The following is a 23,424-nucleotide window of genomic DNA, read 5'->3' as shown; positions in this document are numbered from 1 at the left end:
AAGTAACCTTCATTAAATATCCACATGAATCTTGTATTGTGAAAAATCTTACGTTTAATAATTTCAAAAGATTGTACTGGAATTTCAAAGCAAGTTGGAGTGGGGCAGGCCGAGCGGAGTTAAAATTTTAGGTAAAGGTGAGACAAAACCTTGTTTTTTTAAAAAAATAAAAAAATGAAAAGAAATAAAAGAAGAAGCTTTTCAGGAGGGTTAAAAACTAATTTTAGAATTTTTTTTTAAAAATAAAAAATAAAAAAAATAAGAACATATAATTTAGGGTTGGGGAGTGGGGGATATTTTTTTTCAATATATAGAGCACTGGGTTGAATTTTTTTGTTTTGTTTTGTTTCTTAGTGAGCTTATTTGTGGACTTTACTTCTCTATCATTGTTTTGTAGAATGTAAATTATGTACCATGCATGCACTTCATACCCGTATGGGATTAAAGCAAGTCTCTTCTAATCCAAACAAGGCATTACGCCTTAATTAGCGCATGCTTACTTAAGTTTGACGCCGTATGAGATTAAAGCAAGTCTCTTCTAATCCAAACAAGGCATTACGCCTTAATTAGCGCATGCTTACTTAAGTTTGACGCCTTAATTTTTTCTGATTACTCTATTTTTACGACTAGGATCCTCATGGTTTAGATTAGATTTTGTTACATACAATAGTGTATAATGTTAAAACATTAATTAAATGATTAAATTTATCTCTTCTTATTAGACTAGGCTTTTGGGATAAGTGGTGATTTAACATGGTATCAGAACCAAAGGTCCTGAGTTCGAACTTTGTCTCAATCATTCACCCAATTTCAATTAAGTATTAGACTTGTTGGATCTCACATATGAAAAAGTAGTTTGAGCTCACATGTGAGGGGAAATGTTAAAATATTAATTAAATTTATCTCTTCCTATCAGTTTAAAGTTTTGGACCAAGTGATGATTAAACATATATAAACGATGTTACAACATATTCATATGTAATATATATATCATTAAATCTCTAAAATTTAATCAAGACTATGAACATGAAATGGATTGGATCCTTAATTATACCTATTTGGAGGGCTTGTGATTACACATTAAAATATGTTATTCATAATTAATCATGGGCTTTTTTTGTAAGTAATTTCGAAGATATGTGGTGTGGGACTTGTGCAATAAATAAAAATAAAAGGTAACTTACAAAAAAAGAAAATAATAATAAAATAAAATAAAAGGTAGAATGTCAAAATAAAAGGAGAGGGGAAGAAAGGCAAAAGGAACAAGCTTTTCCCTCAATTAAGATTTTCTTTGTACCTTTTATTTGCTTTCACCTTAGTCACCCATGATTGTCATGATTGTCAAAGATATCATGCGTGAAAATCCACAAATTCAATAAAGTCTGACTCTGGTACACGGGCCCTCCTCCAGCCTCCAGGATGAAATCAAAATCACATAAATCTTTTGGTCAAATGTGGTCACCTAAATCCGCACTAGTCTTTGATGGACCATATTTGGTTTGCTCGCATTAAATTGATCTATGAGGCTGTGCTTCCCGATCCTGTTAAGGTGCTGAAATGTATTAAGGCTACATTTCTTCATCACTTGGTAGCTTGGTCTACTAGTGGTTGTACTGATTCTCTGCTGAATGGTTGCCGCCTAGCTACTATGGGGTCTCTTAAAGTGAACTTTGATGTGGCCATTTGGCCTTCTTTTGCAGTTGCAGCAGCCACCCTCAACGACCGCAATGGTAATTTCTTGACCGTCAATGCGTTAAAGCTTCTCACTTCGGTAGCCAACTTAAGTGAAGTCCAAACTGCTCTCTTGATAGTCAGACTAACTATTATAGTTGCTTTCTATTCTCGATGGGAAAGTTTTAAAAACTTCTAGACGTGCTAATGTTGATGCACACGTTGTAGCTAAATAGGCCGCTTCTCACTTTGTGTATGAAAGCTTTCACACTTTGTCTCATTTTCTTTCCTCTGCACATTTAAGGAGTAGCAAATACCCTCCTTTGTAATCTCCCTTTCTCGGTTGTCTTAGTTTGAATAGAAAAAATAAAATAAAATGTTAAAATTAATTCAGTGGGACTTGTCCCTCGTCAACTTAGCACAATCTTTTAGATAAATCTCTTAAAGAATTAGAAGAGCTAGTATACTGCGATGTGTGATTTAATCAAAATTCTTATTTTATAGATTCAGAATGAGAAACTGTCATTCCATTCAATCAAATTGGTATGCCCTTGACATGTCTCTCGGTAGAAAGAACATGAAGCCCATAATTATAGGTGTATATTCAATACTCCCAAATAAAAAGGAGAATTCGTCTATGGTCTATTCACTAACAAATAAATAGGAATTTATAGATGTGCCTCGTAAAAAAAAAAAAAAAAAAACTTCTTTTGTTTATGTGGAATCAAGTTAATCAACCATTCCATTTCTTTATAAAAGAAATGAAATTATGTATGAAAAAAAAAATCATAATATTTACATCATATTAAGGAATGAATAAGTTAATTGAGCAGTTCGTGAACAAGTTCAAATTCGTTCGAAAAAAAAATGAATTAAACTTAAATAAATAATTTAGCTCAATGATAAATTCAATTCGTGTTCAAAATGAAATTAAATGAAAAAAAATTTGATCAGGAAAAGGCAGACACTCTCTTATATTTGGATTTGGATGAGAGTCGTGGTTAGATCTTGTGCTAGCCAGGCTTGCGGCCCTTGCCTTTGGACGCTTTTAACAGGTTCTGTAGTGGGCCTTTAGGCATTTGGATTTTTCTTTGTAGTAATCCCCTTTTTGGGTGTTGTGGCGTGGGAGGAGTAGCAATTTTCTTCTTTCTCTTCTGCTGCCAATGGGCCCAAGTCCAACACAAGTTTGGACGGAAGATTTTGGACGAGTGGGGATTAGGGTCGCCTTGTTTTGATTTCTAGACTCTTTTAGAGTGCGTTTGAGATTGCGATTTCGTAGAAAAAAAATGTGATTTTAAACCAAATCGCAGAAAATGAACCGTTTAGAAACTGCGTTTTTAAAAAATTGCGATTTGAAAACGCAGAAAAGTGCTTATTCAAATCGCAGGCAATTGCGTGCTTTTTTGAAAACGCAATATTTTAAAACGCTAAATTACGATTTTAAAGGCCAAACTGCGATTTTGCCAAACGCTTAACTGCGTTTTTAAAAATTATTTTTTTAAATTGCACATTTTAAAATCACAAATTCAAACATACCCTTAAGCCGAGCCAGGCCAACATGCTTAGATTTATGATCTTATAAACTAGGTAGTCCTTGTCTCGCCCAACCACACAAATACCTTTTAATTCTAATAAACAAAAAAAATTCCAAAACTTTTTCTATACTTTTCTCAAAGTTTTTTATTTATGTTATTTTTTTAACAGTTTACCTAACATGCCCTTAATATCAAAAGACGTTTGTTTGTTTGTTTGTTTGTTTGTTTGTTTGTTTGTGTTTTTTTGTTTGTTTTTTTTTTTTTTTTTTTTTTTTTTAAAAAAAACGCTGTTTTTTAATTGAAATATCTAAATTTTTTGAAGCATGATGTTAATTCACAATCTATCGCCGTCCATCGATTAGGATGTCTAGCTTTATGCCCCGTTTGTTTCAGTGTAAAATGATTTATAGAAAATAGTTTCAATATTTTTCGGTATTTGGTAGAGGTGAAAATAATAGTCAACCGAAAAATGATTTCTGTTTGACAAAAAATGCTTAATAAATTTCGAAAAATGATTTACGCTTTTTAAAAGCGTAAATCATTTTCCGTAAATGGTAGATGCTGTCGATTCTCTTTTAAACAACGCAGTCGACCTTTACGTTCAAGCAGTTGACTATTGCCGAATTTCGACAAGTCAGATTCCTACTCCGGTCAGTGCCGGAATTCGACAAATTAAGCTGGAATCCGGCGACGTCCGATAGATGTCGCCGGATTCCGGGGATACCATGCCAGATTCCGGCCAGAACGGCCGGACCCCCGGCATCTGGCCGGATCCACCTGTTCTGGCCGGAAACTAGCCAGGACTGCCGGCTCCAGTCAACTGGCCGGGATCCAGCCGTTTTGTGCCGGATTTCGACAAAGATCGCTGGAATCCAACAAGAATGGCCGGATTCCGGCAAAGATCGCCGGCATCCGGCGAGAATGGTCGGATTCCGGCAATTTTTGCCGGAATTGTATATGCCAAATATAAAAAAAAAAAATATTTTCTATTATTTTCTATTAATATTTTTTATTTTGTGAATAAAATTTAATTTTTTTAAATTAATATGATTAAATTAAAATATAAAAAATATTTGTAATTTTTCATACGCGCCAAACACCGAAAAATGACTTTTCTAAAACTATTTTACGACGAAAATTATTTCACACCGAAACAAACGGAGCATTAGAGTGATTGTGTTAATGTCAAAAGTTACTTTTTTGTTATTTTTATATTATATTTAAAATGATGTAATTTTTAAAATTATTATTAAGTTTATAATTGATGATTATTATTTAATAATGAGCAGCAATTATAAAAATTATATCATCTCGGATTCTCGAGGGACAAAAAAAAAAAAAAAAAAAAATGAAGAGAGTGACTTTTTAGAATTAGTGAGTGTTAGGTGGAGGACACAAAAACGACAAAAACAAAATAAAACAAATGTCAGCGTCCTCACTCAGCTTTTGTGTACGGCCATCCTCTCGTTGGCTTTCCTCAATTACCCCCCATCCGAATATCCGATAAGGCCCCCTGTCTCTCTCTCTCTCTCACGTTCCGCGGCTTCTTCGCATCCAAGGTAAGATTTTCCTACACTTTCTCGGGCAAATGTTTCGATTACATTTTGGTCTGTTTAGGTTTCTTGTGCTCTGTTTGGCTGCTTAGGAAGAAAGAGGATAGAGAGGGGATTGAATGATTGATTGTTGAGCCGCGAGACAACTTTTTGGCTCAATTTCTTTGAAATTCTTAGTTGAAAACTTTGGACATTTTCGTTTCTTTTCCTCTGCTTTCTCAAATTTTGTATAAGTATCGTCTCCCCCCCCCCCCCCCCCCCCCCTTTTTTTTTAATCTACGTTGCTGTTTTATGTGTATGTACACAATACAGACATTTGGTTATTATGAGCATTTTCATTTACTTTTCTTGGCTCTCTCAACAACCAACAGACGTCAATTCAAGAAAAAATATGCTTTTTAATTCAATTAGCTTCTGGTGTTAATAGAAAAACCTAGAAACAACAGCTTCTTTCTTTTCTTTTTGTTTGGTTTTTGATTACCCTTAGAATCGGAAATTCTCAAGCTTTATATTTAAATATCCGACCTTTTGATTATGATCTATATTGCTGTTTTGTGTGTATGTACACCCTACAGACATTAGGTTAGTATTGGGATAATCTATGGCTTCGAGTGTTGTTAATGTGCCTTGCAATGTCCAAGCAATTAAGGGTTTGGATTGCCAGAACTATTTTGGACTTAAACCATCAAGGAATGTGAAGTTCAATTGTGTTAAGACTGGAACAACGGCTCGCCCACCATGTCTTTTCGTTGTAAGAGCTAGTGAGAGGCATGATGGACTGGTGAAGAAGATTGGATTGAGTGATGCAGAATGTGAGGCTGCTGTCGTGGCTGGGAACGTGCCGGAAGCCCCTCCTGTGCCCCCCAAGTGGGCAGCACCAGCCGGAACTCCTGTGGTCCCTTCACTTGTGAGTATTAGCATTGGGATATCATTTGGATAACCTTGCTAGATAGCCTGAACAAAAATAGTATTGTGATCCAATAATATTCGGTGTAATTTGGGGAAGTAGGTTTAAAAGTATTAGAAAGACAAAAATGGTGGATTCAATGTTAAAAGTTTTAGAATGTCAAAAATGTGAAGTGTTGGATTTGATTTAATGGCTTTGTATTGTGTGGATTTGAGCATCATTATTGGCAACTGCAACCCCTGCCTTGGTGATTGTTTTTGGTTTGTGTCAGCCACTGAATCGACGGCCTCGTCGTAACCGCCAGTCACCTGCACTGCGGGCAGCATTCCAGGAGACACACTTATCACCTGCAAATTTTGTCTATCCACTTTTTATCCATGAAGGTTGGTATTGATGTGGACCTTTCTTTTGTAGTTTAAGTTTCTGGTTATATGCATCTCTCTCTCTCTCTCTCTCTCTCTCTCTCTCTCTCTCTCTCTCTCTCTCTCTCGTGTGTGTCTGTGCTCACCTGTGCATTTATGCATAAACTTGCCTCAATGTGCATGATATGAATATGTCATTTCACGAAACTTGCAGGTGAGGAGGACACACCTATTGGAGCTATGCCTGGATGTTATAGGCTTGGGTGGAGACATGGACTTGTTGAAGAGGTGATGTTAACTGTAACTGATACTACATGTAATACATAAGTAAAATTACTTTTATTTATGTTGTATATCTCAATCGTTAATTCTCATGGTAATTCACTAATAGTTCAAAGGTTTACTGGTGTATCCCAACGAAAGTTAGACTTTACTAAAGATTTAGCTTTGCTAGAAACTATCATGACTCATGAGTAGATGACCTTAGGTTCCATTGGTGGAACTTTTTCATGGATCCTTCGGGTTTTAAAAAGCTGAAGCTACCAGCATTTTATAACCCAAAGGTGCTTTGGCTTTTTGTCATTTTTGTGAAGCAGCTTGTGCTTTTTAGGCAATTTTTGGCTGAGCATCTTGTATTTTTCAAAAGCTATGGCTCTCTCTAATAGGCTGAGACAATCTAATTCTGAGACTTACTCCACCCAAAAAGCAGCAGAAAAAGCACCAAAAAATAAAATAATTAATAGATTAAACATAAAGTTTCACCCTTTAAAACAACATGTTAATTTAGGATGCTATGACTTGTCATAAAAAACAAAACAAACAAGAAATCAGTAGAGATCATTGTATCTTGAGTGGGTTATAGAATCCCTTGTATGGATCTTTAGATGCCGGCACAAGTTTGAATGTATATTGCATTCTCCACTTATTTTTGGTAAGTATCCTGATTCGTGAGAATCATATAGCCTCTCCATGGTTCTTTAGACTAAGTTAACTGTTTAGATGTTAGTGTTAAGTATCCAATAACTTTTACAACTAGTTGGAAGTTAGACCTAGTTTGAATTGATATGATAGTAGACAAATCTTGAATGAACTTTTGTAGCATATCCAATTCGATCACATTTTAATTGTCGAATTGAGGACAAGTTTTTGAGTGAGCATTGTCTGAACCAGGTTGGAAAGGCTCGGGATGTCGGTGTCAATAGTGTTGTGCTCTTCCCCAAAGTTCCAGATGCTCTGAAGGTTCTTATTCGCTGATTTCTTTTCTTTTACCCACTTCTTTTTCATTTGGTTGGTGATTTGGGGGCAGGGGGTAAGAACGGGTTTCCTCTTCTGTTCCACATAATGATGTATCATGATTGTCTTTTTTCTTTTAGTCTTCAACGGGAGATGAAGCATACAATGACAATGGTTTAGTGCCTCGAGCAATACGGTTGCTCAAAGACAAATACCCTGATCTCGTAAGTCATTATCCTTCATTTAGATTTTTGGGCTATAGATGGATTTTAAGGTCAAAGTTCTTTGTCTTTTTGGAAATATGGCATTTTTTAAAAAGTTTTCTTGTTTATTTTTTAAATCTGCCTTTCATCAGGTGATCTACACTGATGTTGCTTTAGATCCTTACTCCTCTGATGGTCATGATGGTATTGTCCGAGAAGATGGTAAGATAGATGTATGTGATATTTTAGATATTGCTGTTATATTTAAAAGAAAATTGTTGATCTTTCTTTAAATGTTTTCTGAGAACTGAGGACAGATCAATCTAAGCAGGAAAAAAACCAATGACTTTTCTTGACAGTAGGATGCTCCAATGTCTTAGACAGCTGGTGATGTTGGATATGCTTGTGCTTTCTATGCCCAAGTTTCTATCGCACGCCAATAAATTCTAATAATCAATTATCAAGTTTCAACAAATGTTTGATAATTATTATAACGAAGCCAATTTCATGGCCTTTTTGTGCATTCTTTGTTGATCTCACATGGATACCAACGTTGAGTTTCTAATTTCAACTATGTATATGTTATTGATACCCTGTAGGTGTTATAATGAATGATGAGACTGTATACCAGTTATGTAAGCAGGCTGTTTCCCAGGTAATTTTGGTAGATTATATTCTTTACAATTAGTATTTACAGTTTGCATAAATAACAGATACATGTATTGGTATTTCAAAACATATCAGGGACTCTCCTGAGATTTCTGAAGGTGTGATGGCCCATCAAATTTTTTTATTTTGTCATTTTTAAGCCTTCTCATACCGAATGTTCCCAAAGGTTTTCATAGTTTGGCAACCAAAAGTTGGGTAAACTGAGATATTCCACTTGCAAATGATTAACTACTCTATCTTGGACTTCCAAAGTAGGGCAAGATTGTAGGTCTTTTAGCTGCTTTAAGTCTGCAAGAACTTGTACCAGTCTACTGTGGCTTGTGATTCATTTTACGTACAAATCTTGGGGCAAGGTTCTGGTTATAGAGCAACCTTGGTAGAGGTTTCTAATATTTACCTCCATGTTGTTATGCTGTGTGTTCCACCGCTGTTACCTGGCTAGTTTTTATTTTTTATTTTTTTTGGCTTGCTTACTTCTATACATAGGCCCGAGCTGGAGCTGATGTGGTCAGTCCGAGTGACATGATGGACGGACGTGTAGGAGCCATTCGAGAAGCTTTGGATGCTGAAGGCTTTCAGCATGTCTCAATAATGTCTTATACAGCGAAGTAATTTGCTAAAAATGATTTCTCATTTTATTTCTCTTTCAATCACTATCTAAATAAAATTGGGCAATCTCATTCCCTTGAGATGTCTAAACCCCCATCTAGTGAATATCTTCTTTATGCTATTACATTTTAGTCTTTATTTGTTTTTTGGTGGTTGTACTGTGATTTGTCTGCTCCTGGTTTCTAGGTTGACTAATTATTGTAATAGTCATAACTTTTGACTAGTTGGATAGCGTTGGCTGATATTGTCCTCAGCTATTTTTGCCACTTTGGTGATATCTATCTTTATCATGCTGCTAACAGATATGCAAGTTCTTTTTATGGTCCATTTAGAGAAGCACTCGACTCAAATCCGAGATTTGGAGACAAAAAAACGTATGTAGTTCAGTAAAGAAAAGTTTTATGTTAAATTTGTTATCGAATGTTTTGATGCTCAGTCTTGCTTTTAATTTGGAAACAAAAGTTATCAGATGAATCCGGCCAATTATAGAGAGGCTCTGGTTGAGACCCATGCGGACGAGTCTGAAGGCGCCGATATCCTCTTGGTTTGTAATTTTTTTTCCCTTTTTGTTGATCTTTGAACATGTTTACTTAAGTCAGAAGTTCACTGTATGCTACTTATAACTTGGGTGACAGGTGAAACCCGGGCTGCCTTATTTGGATATTATAAGACTTCTCCGCGATAACTCTTCTTTGCCAATTGCTGCATATCAGGTACCTTCATTAACTTTCATGCATCCAATATCATTTTTGATTACCTGATACTTCCACTTTCATCTTTAATTAGGTACCTTCCATAACTTCAATTCCACATGGTCATGAAAGTAGATCATGATTGTTTGAACTTTCCACCTATGCACTAGAAATGAATATTTGTTAGCTCTTAACTTTGAGGAGAAGCTGTTATGAGCCAACTATTGGTGCAGAAGCACATAAAGATTGAGAAAAACAAGATGATAATTATCTTTGTCTTGTTATGTTACAAAGTCAATTGTTTGCTCTAAATCCTATTTCTTTTATATGGTTTTGAGAAGGATTTTGAACCCCCATTCTTGGTGAAAAATGCTGGAATGTTGGTGCTATAAAAATCAAGATTAGTGTTAAACATGATAATTTGACACCCCCCCCCCCCCCCCCCCCCCCCCCAAAGTAAAGGTGGTATACCAGAAGTGGGCATTTTGGTTTATAGATTTTCTTTTCTATAAGGGGAAAATGTAGTAAGAGAAAAACTTCTTGTTTGCAGGATGTGTATACAAAGATTTCTTAAAGAATTGACGATCGGGGAAAATAAAAAATATATATATATATATATATATATATATAGGGGTTTTCTTGCAAACATAGCCACATTCCTCTCTCTCACCGGGGGGGGGGGGGGGGAGGGGACAAATGAAAACACTGAAGTGTGATACTTCCTTGTGGAAATGCGTAGGTGTGTGCATGCGCATGTATTTTTAGCTTAAGCACGATTCTTTTTTCTAGATACATAGTTTGTGCATGATTTTGGAATAGATAAGTGGCACAACCTTCGTCATCCTGTTTGGTTCGTACCCTTTCTCTAGAATTTCAAGTTCAAGATAACCTCAAGCATCTGACTTCCGTTAAGCTCACAATGAAGACATACGTATTTAAATGCTGAGAAGAGCTATGTCTAAGTCTTTCATTTCAAGATCAGGACTGGCACTGTTTCAACTTTTACCATGTGTAATGTCATACCATATCCTGTTTTGTATTTGTTCTTTATGTTTTGAGATGAATGCTGATGTAATACGGATGTAGTGATGCAGCAATCCTGGATAACTAGATTGATATAGAGCTATGGCTGTCTATTTGTGTTCCATGTGCCTCAGTACTGTGTCAACCCATTTAGTGATGGCGAATGGGTGTTCTTGTTGTTTATATATGTTAGAATAGGCTAATCTTAGTATATCACTCCTCTAGAACTTTGTGTATTTACCCTTTCCTATGTCCAATATACTATTTCTGTTGGCCCGACATGGTTAGATTATAGCAACGGTGCTGACATCATCCTTACCTATTTATCCCTGCGTATTGCTAAACTATGATGTTTGTTGAACATGTATAATGTGTGAAAACGCACATCGTAAAGGAAAGGTTTTGGTGTTCATGTACATGGCATGATCCCATCCTTGTTATACTGTTATACAGGTATCTGCAATTATTAGTATTGATTAGCAAAAGAAAACTCTTTCACCATATGCTTGCAAAGATGTGGGATTCTAGTGGATGTCCTCAAAGTAACTTTGTTTTGTAACTACACTCACCAGCCCTTCTGATCTTTTTGCTTTTGTTATACTGGAACTCACCTTTCCCCATTGAGTTTGTTATTTTTCTTAAGTTTCATGGACTCGTGTTGGGTGAGTACTCAAATTTTCTTTGTTCATGGTTCAGGTTTCGGGTGAGTACTCAATGATCAAGGCTGGTGGGGTTCTGAAGATGATTGACGAAGAAAAGGTTATGATGGAGTCACTGATGTGTCTCCGACGGGCTGGTGCTGACATCATCCTTACATATTTTGCTCGACAAGCTGCTAGATGTTTGTGTGGTGAGAAGAGGTGAGACTTTTTATAATAAAACAGCGCACTGTTTTATGTGAGAAACCTAAAAAAAACTTGATTTCTTCATGACATGAGAATTAAGCTGAAATTGGAAATGAAGATGTCAGTTTGTGTCGTTTCTATACAGCGAAAGTAATGTAGGTGCCCGTCTGTCGTTTCTATACAGCTAGAGTGACATAGGTGCTTGAGCGCAGAGTGGTAGTCTTGTTTAGTCCACATGACAGTACAATAAAGATGTAATCTAGAGTAAAACGTTTAGTTTTCTCAGTTTTCTTTGTCCTCATACAAGGGGAAAATATGTACGCATGTATTGTTCTGCTAGGTGCTGAATTGAGCAGGTAGTGGGTTATAGCCATAAGCTGAAACCCGATTGGTTAATTTTTAATCGCGTGGGGTTATGATCGGTGTATATGTTGCTTGCTAGTTACCACATCATTTAAATTTAATTTAAATGATATGGTACCATGCACACTGTTTGATGTCAAATCTAATATGGATAATGAAATGGTGATCCAGTTCCGTTCTGATGGGTCTGATAGGGGGCTGAGTAGAAGAAGCAATTAGTACTTCTCGATGATAAATTTGCAAACCTCTTAATTATTATTGAACAGGAAAGAGATTCATCGTTTAGGTTGTCATGTAACGTAGGATTAACTAACAAAAATGAGCCTCTCTTTGCATTTGTGTCCAAATCCAGAATCTGATAGAGGCAATTATCAGCTTATAAATGAACAGAATGATGAAAAACGAACAACTATATCTGTAACAACAATAACAAGGAAGTGCTAGTTACAACAACAGCTCCACCTGGTTCTTTACACCATTGAGAGATTTGTCCCTATTAACCCACCCATCCCTCCCTCCATTGGACCAAAATTCACAGAGCGCATCATAGGTGCTCGTTGAGGTATCTTTCTGCGATGGTGGCATGAGCTGCAGCGCCTATGGGTAGAACATCTTCGTCTATCATAAAATAAGGCGAGTGGCCTGTGTGTATAGAACCCAAGGTCTCGTTCCTTACCCCAATGTAGAAGAAGCCTGAGGGGACTACCTCAGAGTAGAAGGAAAAGTCTTCAGCACCCATCATTGGTGGGACCACCCTGAAATTTGTTGGACCCACCAAATCAATGGCCACCTTCCTCACATGCTCGTACATTTTCTCATCGTTCACAGTGGGGGGATATATGGTGTACTCCTTTTCAAAGAAGTCAACCATTGCCGAGCATCTGTAAACGCTGGCCTGTTCCACAATTACCTGTTTGTAATGATGAAGACAGAATATTGTCAGCTCATTTGTTTAAAGATCGGTAACCGAATCGCTAAATGAAAGGGCACCTCTAGATTCCCTTTAGTTAAAAATAAATTTCTCTTTTGTCCCCATCTCCTATGAAAATGAAACAATTATATATCTTTCTTATGCAAGAAAAAAGGGAGGTCTCCTAAGGTGGGCGAATTATAATTTCATCATCTCAGTTTGTGTGAAATGAGTGTGAATGGTATCGTTACTATTTATTCATTTGTAAAGAAATTGTAATAAAAGCTATAATATTGTAGAGCAATACAATTAATCCCAATATTGGTTACATGACAAACCTCTTTTATTCTATGGAGAAGTTGGTAGAAGCTTGTGTTGGAGAAAGCCCTGAAGGTACCACTAAGGACCACAGTGTCGGGGATCATGTCAAGGTTGTTGCCTCCGTTAAACGATGCCACCGACACAACCTGATCGAGAGGAAAGAAGGACAAGTTAAGCAAGTCAATTCAAAATAATACATAGACACACACAAACTGAGAGAAATTAGGAGCACAATACTGAGATATGGGACACACCTGTGAGTCCAAAGGATTTGCTTCGCGAGACACAATGCCCTGTAAGCTGATAACTGCGGCTGAGGCTGCCAAAATGGGGTCAACAGAGTGGTGAGGATTCTCAGCGCGGCCCATTTTACCACCGATTACAGCTCTAAAAAAGCCGCAGCCGGCGAGCAAAGGACCGGGTCTTGACCCAATGGTAGCAGTAGGATGCTCATGGGATACATGAACTGCGAATATGGCCTCCACATTTTCCAGAGCCCCATCCCCGATCATCCGTTTTGCACCATTCCCCGCTTCTTCTGCTGGCTGGAACAGCAGTATCACAGTACCCTGTAATAGCAAACCATTCAAACATTTTTTTTAGGACTATTGTAAACAGAAAAGAAACCAATTAAATTATGAATACGTGGATGTTAATATTTTATAAGAAGACTTTATTGCGTCTCCATGACCTTAAAGGCCTCTACTGGCTAGTCATATACCTAACAATTTAACTAGTATTATAAAACATTATTGGAGTGGTGAAACGGACAGATCATATTCTATTATATATAGCCCATCGATTCCATGTCAGCACGCGCGTACACCAAAATTGACTCGCATGCTTTCATCAATGAAAAAAAAAACATTGCTTTTATGTTTTTCTAGCATCATGAACTAAAACCATTAAATTTTTGTCAGTCTGTTGGGCCTCAAATATCTCAAATTAATCGACCTCCAATGAAAAAAGAAACGGTAGAGATGGAATGATTAAGCAGGGAATATATGGGATAATTCCAGTTATTTTTTCACTGAAAGAAAGCCATATCTACTGTTTATTTTTTCCGCAAGAAAAATTCCAGTGATTTTTTTCACGGCCGGAAGCAAGCCAAACTCCTCAAAATCTGAGGAGAACTTGTATCATCATATCCCTTTCATACTTAAATTAAACTACACCAATTTCAACCAAAAACTTGTACCTGTTTCCAGCTAACAATTTAGTCATGTAAACACTGTTGACCAAAATAAATATAACAATTTAGTACCACAAAGGTATTCATGCACATGTGATATTTATTGTGGGTTTCTGATTCTGAAAAACACCCAACATAGAATAAGGGACAAATGCAATACCCGACAATTATTAAAACAAGAACAGGAAAAGCAAAAGCGCAAGCGCGTGACAAAAAATACCCACTGTTCACACATCACACCCCCAGCAAATCAACCATTTATGTGTAAAATTATAACCAAAGATGTGAAGAATAAAACAACTTTCAAGGTTACACCAACTCCACAAGGAATCCCAAAGCTCATGAATGCTCTTTTTGTAAGTCAATTGATCGACAATGGTGTTCATAAAACATAACATGCTTGAGCTTTGTGCTATAGGAAAAAGCAAGAGCAAAGCTCGTCGTACAATATTATTATTACATCTATGGGTTGCAATGAGTGCCATTTTTACTAAGAGGAATTCATATCAAATTTAGTCCTTTTGCCAATGAATTCCAATATGCAGTTGTGCCAGTTGGGAATTTTATTTTATTTTACTGATTGCTCTCCTCCCCTACGTGGATGGATGTGAATCAAGTGGGCATAAAGTAGAAATAGCAAAGACAAGACAGAAGCAAAGGTGTTAATGGAGGCATTCTGTTCATGGCATCAATTGAAGAAAAACCCATTAATTGCCAAACAAACTGAAGCCAAGACAAGTTATAAATGCCACAAAACGTCCAAACAGCAAAGCAGAAATCCTTTAAGGTCATGTGTAGCTACACACGACGGAGTAATAAATAATCCCATCCTTTTGCAGTAGTACTTTTTGTGGATCCAATGTTGTCCACACAAATTCAACCCTTTTGAAAGGTATTGCACCACTCGATCCATCCTCTCACATTTGGCCTTGCAGAGGACAAAATTTCCCTCCTACCTAATTAATTAATCTAATATCATATGTCCAAAGTGTGAAATTTTAATCGAAAGGAATCCTAAACAATAAAGAAAAGGAGGAAAAAAAATCAGTCACAAAACAAAAAATGCAGGACAAATTTGAACCGTGCATTCATTAATCGTTATAGAAATGAGCTGATCGATCGAAGCCAAACCTTCAAAAGATGTTCGCGAGTCTTCAATATCTTGGCAGCACCAAGAAGCATGGCAACATGTGCATCATGCCCACAAGCGTGCATTTTGCCTGCAACTTTGCTTTTGTGCTCCCATTCTACAGCTTCCTGTAACAAAATTTAAAACAATATTTACTAACAACTTATTAAACAAAACACTCAAAATTACGTACGAACACTTTTTCAAACTTTCAAAAACACCCTTAAAAAAGTGTTAACAATCGAAACAAATTATGTAGCCTTATATCAGGATAGCATTTTCATGCTTTTGGAGTTTTCAGTGCAATTATCATCACAAGTAAAAAGAAAGAACTGCCCATAGAAACATACAAGCTAAGGGAATTCTTATTTGGACTAACTAGAAAACCCACAAAAGAGGCACATATATGAAGTCATTCCTTCAAAATAACCCACGCCGCCATGGCAGTAAAACTTTTTGCCTTGGGATCTGAACTGCATGTCCCATAATCCATCACATGCAACATTAAAAACATATTTGCTTTAAAAAAATATATATATATTTCTTTTATCTATTACAATTTATGTCAATAAATTCATGACAAACCTGTTTGTACTATGTGACAAGACAATTTATAAGATATTTTTATTTGTACTGTCTGACGTCTTTACTGACATCCTTAACGAATATCGTATCTTAATCTTTGTGTCACGTCAGTATAAAAAGGGAAATATAAAAATTAGAGAGAATTAAGTTGAAGCTTACAATAAATTTATTTATTTTTCTATTTTTCAGTTGCCATTGTTTTTAAAAGAAGGTTTATGAGTGACTAAATCAACTTATTCCAAATTTGGAAACACCAAGTAAGAAGAAAAATACTAAAAAAAAATATTTAAAATGAAGGTTTATGAGTGACTATAAATCAACCTATTCCAAATTTGGAAACCCCAAGTAATAAATAAATAAATAAATAAAATATAATCGAAGAAACATATCTTGAACTTCAAGTTTCCAAAAGTTCTTCATTAAAGAGACGCAAAATAGTTTTTTAAACTAAAAAGAAAAATCTACAAATTAAACCCAAAAACTATTTCAATAGTGAATATAGAAACCTGAATTGGGAGAGCGTCCATGTCAGCTCTGATCGCCACAAAAGGCGGGCCACCGGTCCCGATCCACGCCCGAATACCCGTCTTGGCTAACGGATGCTTGTACTCGACGTCCATGCGGTCCAGCTCGTCTCGGATCAACTTGCTGGTCTCGAATTCCTCGAACGCAAGCTCGGGGTTGGCGTGGATCCTCCTCCTCACGCCCCTGAGCCACTCCACCGCCTCGGGCCGCCTCGCCAAGCCTAACACCGCCTCCGAGCACGCCCTGGTCCACACCTCGCAGCCCGCACCCGATATCTCCGGCGAAGAAGCCGTGGCTGGCATGCAGGTCCGGTTCTTGTGAGCCGCCGACGAAGGCTTGGAACCAAGGCAGCAGCCCGGGTCGAAGAACGACCGGTCGCTTTCGGTGGTCTGTATCGGTTCGGCCAATCGGATTATGCTGTTGATGACCATCATAGAGATTAAGAGTAAGAAACGCAGTCCGTGAAAATGAAAATTCATTTTCACGGAGAGAGATCGAGACAGAGAGAGTTTAAGAGAGAGAGCAGAGTGGAAGAGAAGTATAAGAGGAAGAAGAAAATGAATTAGAGCACGTGGGGATAAAACGGGGCTGAGAATGGGACAGAGAGAGAGAGAGAGAGAGAGAGAGAGAGAGAGAGAGAGAGGGTATTAGAGCACGTGGGGGAATATGGCATGCGAGTGAGTAAATGGAACAGCTCGTTGAATTGATTAAGGCGTCGAATCGATCGCAGCTGATGGGCCCCGACCACCATGAGACGTATTCACACACTCTGCTCTTACATTATGAATCTTTGTTTTTAGTGCGTATTATTGCTATGTTTGGTATGTACGTTTTTGAAAGTAATTTGTAAATATTTTTATGTTTTGAATGTGGGTGTAAATGTTTTCTTTCTTTCTTTTTTTTTTTTTTTAAAAAAAAAAATGTAATCAAAAGATTTCTGAGATTTTGATAATAGAAAGAAAAAATTATTGGTTGGTTTGATAAAATTTGAAAAAATGTTACCAATCGAATTGCTCCTGAGTGTTATTGAAATTTTCGGTTCCTAAGCCAAATGTTAGCTTGTTAGTTTTCTAGAATTGAATTACTTCTATTCTTTTCATAATTATTACGCTATTTGTCATGAAAAAAAGGATATAAAATTAAGAATTATGTTGACAAAAACGATATAAACTTAGAATTAATGTCAACCTTTATCTTTCTTTTTTTTATATGGTTGCGGTACCAAATGCAGAGTGGCTTGTGCTAGTAGGTGCATATATATTAAATAAAAAGGTAACGTACCTTTAATTTTTCAATGAAGGATCTAGTGATTATGTATAGGGGATGCACGTATTTTATAAATAAGAAAACTTATTAAGAATTATTTTCAAGAGATTGTGGGAATTATGTAAGATATAGTAACAGCAAGAATAATAATAATAATATATATTATACCATGATTAATAAAATATATGGGAGAGATTCATGAGATATCAAACTTTCTACAGCTTGTATTTAAAGTAAGAAAATCTCGATATTTTTGTATGTCATGATAAGTATCACTAATGAGACCAATAACATTTGTTGATGGCTTTAGGAAAATAGAATAAACTTAATCATTTACGTACAACCCTTTCCAAGCTAGACTGAAGTTTGGATCGAATTGTACGTGAGAGGTACGTAAACTTAATGATCACGACGTAAAGCTACATATATGTATGAACCTTAATTCATTAATATTAATATTGATGGTATATCATTGTTGACAAGCTTAGGTGGGTGGCAATATTGACCATTACAAGGCCGCCTAATATTGACAAGATTAGATATATAATATCTCTATCAATTTTGTTGCTTGAATTGCTAGCTAATAATCATATATGTTAGATATATACAACAATGAGAATAGAGATCCCCATCAATTTTGTTGTTTAGATTGCTAGCAATCTGGACAACAAATGTGAGAGAGACTCCCACATGCCCCAACAAGTAGGTGACCTTCCCAATACCTACTTGAGCAGGTGGGTACCCATAAGGGTTTTCTCAAATTTTATAGATTTAATTATGTATATGTTGTCATATGGTGAATATGTTATTGCATTATAATACAATTTATCTCGTTAAATGCAATAAAACAAAATTTTGACCATAAGATGAGTCATCTTCATTTTATTTGAAACAAAGAGGATCCTTTTATACGTGCCAAAAGTAGCTGCTAAACATGGTAAAAATGAAATATTTTTGACATTATTGATTGTATAATAAAAGATTGGAAAAACTTCACCTATAATTCATGATCTTTCATCACTTTTGTAATTAAGTACTCAATTTTTATTTTTATTTTTTAAAAAAATGTTAATTTAGGGTATCCGTTAGAATTTTCTGTTAAATCTTGTCAAAATATTACTCTTTTTTTTTTAAGAAAAAAAAAAAAAAAAAAAACTTGCAAGGATTTAGGTGTTGTTCAGAATTTAACGGAATTTGTAAAAATACACATGCCTAAATCTATGAAAAATTTATAATTTTTTTTAAAAAAAAACTCAATAATATTTTAGAAATTTTGATAGAATTTAACGAAAAATTCTAACGGAGGGTTGAAATTGAAAAAAATTAAAAGAAGAATATTTTAAATTGATACTTTTTAAAACTTAAATACTTAATTACAATAATGATGAAATATCAGAAATTATAATAAAAAATTTCCGTTAAAAAACTATAACTTGATATAGCAACTTATGCTTATGATGTCACATCGTACATTAAAAACCATAATAAAACTTTTGTAATAAAATTAATAACGAAATCATAATTAAAAAGATCAATCAAATTAATGGTATGCCTACCACACTTTTGGAATGTAGCGTTTGCTAAAAGCACCTGCCATAACTGCAGTAAAAGTGTGGGGAATGTTTATTGTAAATAGCAGCCATTAGACGAAGACGTTCATATACCATGTATACAACATTTCCCACGTACGTAGACAATGTGTTAAAATCATATATATATATATATATATATATATACAGGCCATAGAACCAGATCGATTTCTAGTTCATTCCGAGGGCTAGAGTATAAATGAAGAGTTAAGTCTAATTTATAGAGGTCCATTATATATATATATATATGTTAAAACAGTTTTTTTTTTTTTTTTTTGTGTGTTGGAATATCAATCGAAAGGCACCTGCAAGACAAGGAAAATATAAGCAAAAGAACTTGCCAGTGTGGGCTGATGAAAAATAATAACTCTGATGCTTAATTAAGCTAACAAAGTGTTTTAGAAGATAATTTTGAAATAAAAAGGTTTTGGAAAAAGATAGACAGAGAATTAATGTATATACAACGTACGTATAAGATTGATTTGCTAAGCCTTAGAAAACGTACATGACCTCAAACATTTCAGATTGGACCACACTTGACGGTGGAAAAGCAGTGGAAGGTCCACTACTTGAAATGCTAACAACCTTATTTTCCACATGCATTGAAAAGGACTAATAGATTTGAATATCCATACAACCAGAATAAAAGAATTAATTGCAATGTTATAATTCACTTTTCCCTTGATCACGTCTTGTTTCCTGAAGTAAAAAAAATAAAAAAATAAAAAAATAAAAATTTCTAGATCTATTTCTGTGAAGAAAGAGCATAGTGAAAATTTGGTTCTTAACAAACTAAATAGATAATGGTTTATGCCGTCAAGTTTTTGGTGGGTCTAGTAAGGACTTAGCTAGCATAGGAGAATATTATAGCAATAATTGGCTCTTTTTTTTTTTTTTTTTTTTTTTGGTATTTACGATGTATAGTTAGAATATTAATTAAATAAATTAATTTTATTAGTTTAAATTTATGAGATAAGTGATGGTTTAATATGGTATTAGAATAAAGGTTTTGAATTTAAATGTTGTTTTTGTCATTCTTGTTAAGGAAGGGTTTTTTTTTTTTTTTTTTGGAAGAAAATGAAGAGTTTAATCACACACGTGAGAAAAAATGTTAGAATATTAAATAAATAATTAAATCAACAATTTTCTAACACTTAAATTTTTGTGATAATATATTAATGATTTAAGATAGTACTTAATTCATAAAAACTTCAAAATTATTTCAAGCAATTAATCCGATCATTATGATCACCTGCCATAATGTAAAAATACAGAAGTAGGAGGTCTTGTATATGCGCTATGTTGACAACCTAGCTAATTAATTATGAGGAACACTAGGAGAAGGATTAAAAGGTATTAAAGTAATTAATAACAACCTATAAGACTATTATATATTTCAATATTAATATATATGGATAAAGACGGAAGCTTAGAGCCTTAGAGGCTTAGTAATAGAATAGTTAATGGATACTTAGGTTGAAGTTTAATTTCTCTGAGCTTAGAAATTTAATTAATATTAAGCAATTGGAAGAATCAGTTGATTGGTACACCGACTTCTAGATCGATGAAGCTTGTGACAATAAAAAAAAAAATAAAGCACAAAGGACCCTGTCGAGTGTGTCGGTAGAGAATTACTCTGATGCTTAAGTCAATATTTTGTTAGAAGGGAAATAAACAATTTAAGAAGCAAATGAGAATTTCAAGTCTATAGAATGCATGCCTCTCAAGTGAGACTTGATCACCTTCTTTTCAATGGTGTGTTTTCTTACGTGCGAGATTGGGTAGGGAGGGGGTCGAATATTAATAATTAACCAAATTGATTCCTTGGTTTCCTCCATTAATTATGCAATGCTCCCTCACAGCCCAAGAATATCGAAGTGTTGAATAGAAAATTTCAGCTTAATATAGACTAAGCTAGGCTTAGTAAATTTCAACCTACGTTTCTAAGACTTAGATGTATAATTCTATTACTAATTGCTCAATCTTTTTGTATTTCAACTTTTGTGGGCCTCTAATTACTAATAATGTTTTTACTTCTTCCTAAGCTTTCTATTCAAATCCCTTGAATCTCTTACTTTGACCTTGTAATTGTTTATACTTTTTCCTAAATTTTCTCTGAAAATTCCGTGAATCTGAATCAGATCCTTCTTCTTATTTCTTTTCCCTAGATATTCGTGTCTCCATACTCTTTTGATAAATTAATTTGCCTAGATATTCGGGTCTCCATGCACATGCTCTTTTGGTGAGTGGACTTGTCGACTATTTCAACTCCTCGCCTCACATTTTCTCTCGGCCAGAATTAAGAAAACCATTCTATACATCATTTTTATCCATCCACCATGCAATAGAAACAATATTCTATCTTTCCCGTCATTCTCTTTAATATATATACCTCAGTGACTCACCTCCTTATATGAGGGACACCACCATTAATAACATCAAAATTGGATCGGATGTGCAATTAACTATATATGCGTATGTATAGCATACCATGCCAATAGTTCAAGTGAGAAGACAGGTAGATTCTTCACATGTTGGAGTTGTTTGAGCATATGCTTGAGCAAGTAAAGGATGTTTACCTACCCTTTCACATTAATTGCTCATATTACGTATTGTTGAAGTATTGATTAAATGATTAAAATATTTTTCTATTAACTTTAATTTTTAAGATAAGTGGTAATTTAACTTATGGATTGGTAAGCTAATCGGCCGATGTACGTAAATTGGAATCGACATACTCACCTATTAACCCGAGCTCACCAAACTATCAACATACATAATTCTCTCTCACATTATTTTTATGCCACTTAGGCAATTTTCATAACCACCTCATGAGCCTTGAATCTCAAGCATTGGGCATGTTAGGCGGTGAAGGAACTTGAGATAAGCCACTTTAAAGACCATCATCATGGAAGAGCCACATTTGAGTGCAAGTCATTATAATGGCTTTTGGTCTCCTCTAAAATTCTATCCTATTTCTGTTTCGAGCAATTTTCTTAGATATATAATGATTTAAGAATGAGAGTCATCCCCGCCAGCCCACGCCAACAAGCTTCATTGCATATTTTTCTCCTTTTTTACGAGTGCTTCTAATTTTGATAGATATTCCAATAAATAAATAAATAAATAGTACTTCTAACACATACAATAGGAATAGTTAATTAAACCCAATTTGGGACCAATAACATCTATTATTCAGAAGGAGAAGATTTTACACAATACTTTAACAAAAATATTGATTAAATGATTATATTTTTCAATTCCTGTCAACTTAACTTTTGAAATAATTAATAATTTAACATAATACGAATGCAAAATCTTATCTTCATCATTTACTTCTTATTTTAACTAAATATTGTAGATATTAAATCTCACCTATTAAAAAAGGTTTCGAATTCACGTGTGAAGTTAATCATTTTTATTAACCGATGATTTCACATAAGGATTATATGCAGTTAGCAATGCATAAAGGATTAGAATCCTCTATAATTATTTACTCAAATTTAGACAAATAATTATAAAAGATCACTTATAAAATTTACCTGACTGAATATATGACTAAAATTTATTAAATAATTGTAAACAATTCTAATATATGGATAAATTGTTGGGTTTGAAACTTTAACTCATAAAAACTGGTTAATCTCGCTAGGAGGGAGGTTGTTGGATCACCTATTGGACCGCGTCAATCCTTATCTCTCTGTCGTAATAGCATCACTTTTTGTTGACGTAATGGAAGGCAGGATTGGACATCTGTCTCTGTGAGAGGTTAGTTATTGCACATTTAGCAACCGTTTCAGTGGCCCAATGATGCTTTGTTGGGAGCCCTCAGACCCTGGCAATCATCCACCCAAAGGAAAAGTAATAAGTAATAAGTAAACTTATATATATATATATATATATATTAAAAAAAAAAAAAGAAAAGTAAATTAAAAGCCATCGCTTACTTTTTAACCCACACGAGGCGCGTCATAATAAGACTCGAGTTATGATAAGGGTGAATCATTATACAGTATGATTAGACTCTAAGTTATGGTCATAATAAGACAAATATTTGATATAATATGATTAGACTGAAATTGATAGTATTTAACCCCTTTTTTTTTTTTTTTTTTTTTGGGGGGGGGGGGGGGCCTCAAAATGAGATATGTGGTGTGATTCTCAACGAAAGTCAGTTTTCCCCTGAGTAATGTTCCCCCGGCCCAATGGAAGCCCGGCCTATAAGGTCCACCCATGACTTAT

At 35.0% G+C, this 23,424-nt stretch overlaps 2 protein-coding genes across 2 annotated transcripts; one reads left to right on the top strand and one right to left on the bottom strand.

The window, feature by feature from the left end:
- The first annotated feature begins 4,630 nt into the window (after positions 1–4,630).
- On the top strand, positions 4,631–11,718 carry LOC133865190 (delta-aminolevulinic acid dehydratase, chloroplastic-like). Its single transcript, XM_062301550.1, has 13 exons — positions 4,631–4,765; positions 5,335–5,666; positions 5,938–6,049; positions 6,243–6,316; positions 7,199–7,267; positions 7,402–7,485; positions 7,617–7,686; positions 8,064–8,119; positions 8,620–8,741; positions 9,045–9,116; positions 9,205–9,286; positions 9,378–9,455; positions 11,154–11,718. Exons 2-13 carry the CDS (start codon positions 5,361–5,363, stop codon positions 11,319–11,321), a joined length of 1,293 nt encoding a protein of 430 aa, XP_062157534.1. The 5' UTR covers positions 4,631–4,765; positions 5,335–5,360; the 3' UTR covers positions 11,322–11,718.
- Positions 11,719–11,970: 252 nt separating this feature from the next.
- LOC133865189 (IAA-amino acid hydrolase ILR1-like 6) lies at positions 11,971–16,888 on the bottom strand. Its single transcript, XM_062301549.1, has 5 exons — positions 16,309–16,888; positions 15,220–15,345; positions 13,151–13,465; positions 12,914–13,042; positions 11,971–12,575 (listed from the first exon to the last, which is right to left on the bottom strand). The coding sequence occupies exons 1-5, from the start codon at positions 16,804–16,806 to the stop codon at positions 12,210–12,212; spliced, it is 1,434 nt and encodes a 477-aa protein (XP_062157533.1). The 5' UTR covers positions 16,807–16,888; the 3' UTR covers positions 11,971–12,209.
- Between the last annotated feature and the right edge of the window lie 6,536 nt (positions 16,889–23,424).

Source organism: Alnus glutinosa, chromosome 4 (genome assembly GCF_958979055.1).
Source record: "Alnus glutinosa chromosome 4, dhAlnGlut1.1, whole genome shotgun sequence".
NCBI lineage: Eukaryota > Viridiplantae > Streptophyta > Magnoliopsida > Fagales > Betulaceae > Alnus > Alnus glutinosa.
This window is presented reverse-complemented; position numbering and strand designations above follow the sequence as displayed.